This window comes from Aptenodytes forsteri, unplaced genomic scaffold (genome assembly GCF_000699145.1).
Source record: "Aptenodytes forsteri isolate BGI_AS27 unplaced genomic scaffold, ASM69914v1 Scaffold238, whole genome shotgun sequence".
In the NCBI taxonomy this organism is placed as follows: domain Eukaryota; kingdom Metazoa; phylum Chordata; class Aves; order Sphenisciformes; family Spheniscidae; genus Aptenodytes; species Aptenodytes forsteri.
The window spans coordinates 354,223-355,210 of record NW_008794584.1 but is presented as its reverse complement, the minus strand read 5'-3'; the positions used below and the strand labels follow the sequence as shown (position 1 = coordinate 355,210).

The window sequence follows — 988 nt, the reverse complement described above, 5'->3', positions numbered from 1 at the left end:
GCGCGACCTTCAGCAGCACCACCCGGACGGCCATGAGCAGGGCTGCCGAGGCACGGGCCGGAGGCACTGCAACAGAGGGGACGGGGTGACACCTGCCACAGGCACCCCGCTGCCCCCACGTCCCTTCCAGGGCCGCGGTGGGGCCAGGTCGGGGGGTGTTCCCAAGACTTCAGGTCCAACAGGCTCCCCGCCAGGGCCCCCTGTGGGCTTTTGTCAGCCTCACGTGTCCCCAAGACACCTCATGTCACCCTCGCACTGTCCCCGAGAGCAGGCTGGCTCTGACCCACCTTCCCCATCCTCCCCACAGAGATGGAGCTTCATCCCCTCTTCCCCGGCCCCACGACACTGTGGGGACCCACCCCGACCACCACACGGCCCCAGCCAGGAGCCCCGCAGGGTTTCCTCCCCAGCAACCGACGTTCCCGCCACGGCAGGGCCCGGAGACTCACCGGCCGTGCTGCCGGGACACGGCTCTGCTGCCCCCTCATTGCCTGTGGGATGAGAGAGCGGCTGAGGAGGTGGCAGCAGCCCAGCACCAGGTGTGTGGCGCTGCCTGTTGCCTGTGGGATGAGAGAGCGGCTGAGGAGGTGGCAGCAGCCAGGTGGGGTGGCAGCAGCCCAGCACCTGTGGCGGGGCCCGCCAGTTGGGGCAGCAACGTTGGCCCGCGGGGCCTCGCACCTGCTCCCCACCAGCCCCCATCCTCGGGAGCCACTGGGGCACCGGGCTGGGCTGCAGCGGGCAAGACGGGTGGCAGCGGAGCCATACCCGTGATGTGGATGGGGCTGGAGCTGTGGGCCGGGGAGGTCCTGTCGGGCCCCACGTGGCAGGCGAGATCCCCCTCGGCCGGGGGGTCATCAGGGAGGAGGGAGACGGTGCAGACGGTGCCGCCATCCTCCCGGGAGGCCCCGTAGGCAAAGGACTGCAGGGCGCTGCCGTTCCCGCTGGAGATCCAGACGGCGTGGCCAGAGCCGGGGGCCAGGTCACTCAC

General features: G+C 71.0%; 1 protein-coding gene across 1 annotated transcript in view; it reads right to left on the bottom strand.

The window, feature by feature from the left end:
- Positions 1 to 985, bottom strand: part of PTCRA (pre T-cell antigen receptor alpha) — a gene marked incomplete at its 5' end in the record, with an annotated part of 3,265 nt that extends 2,280 nt beyond the window's left edge. The window contains 3 exons of the mRNA XM_019470290.1: positions 3 to 66; positions 450 to 491; positions 766 to 985. Coding sequence (XP_019325835.1) covers positions 3 to 66; positions 450 to 491; positions 766 to 985 — 326 coding nt within the window. The remainder of the gene's footprint in view (positions 1 to 2; positions 67 to 449; positions 492 to 765) is intronic.
- Between the last annotated feature and the right edge of the window lie 3 nt (positions 986 to 988).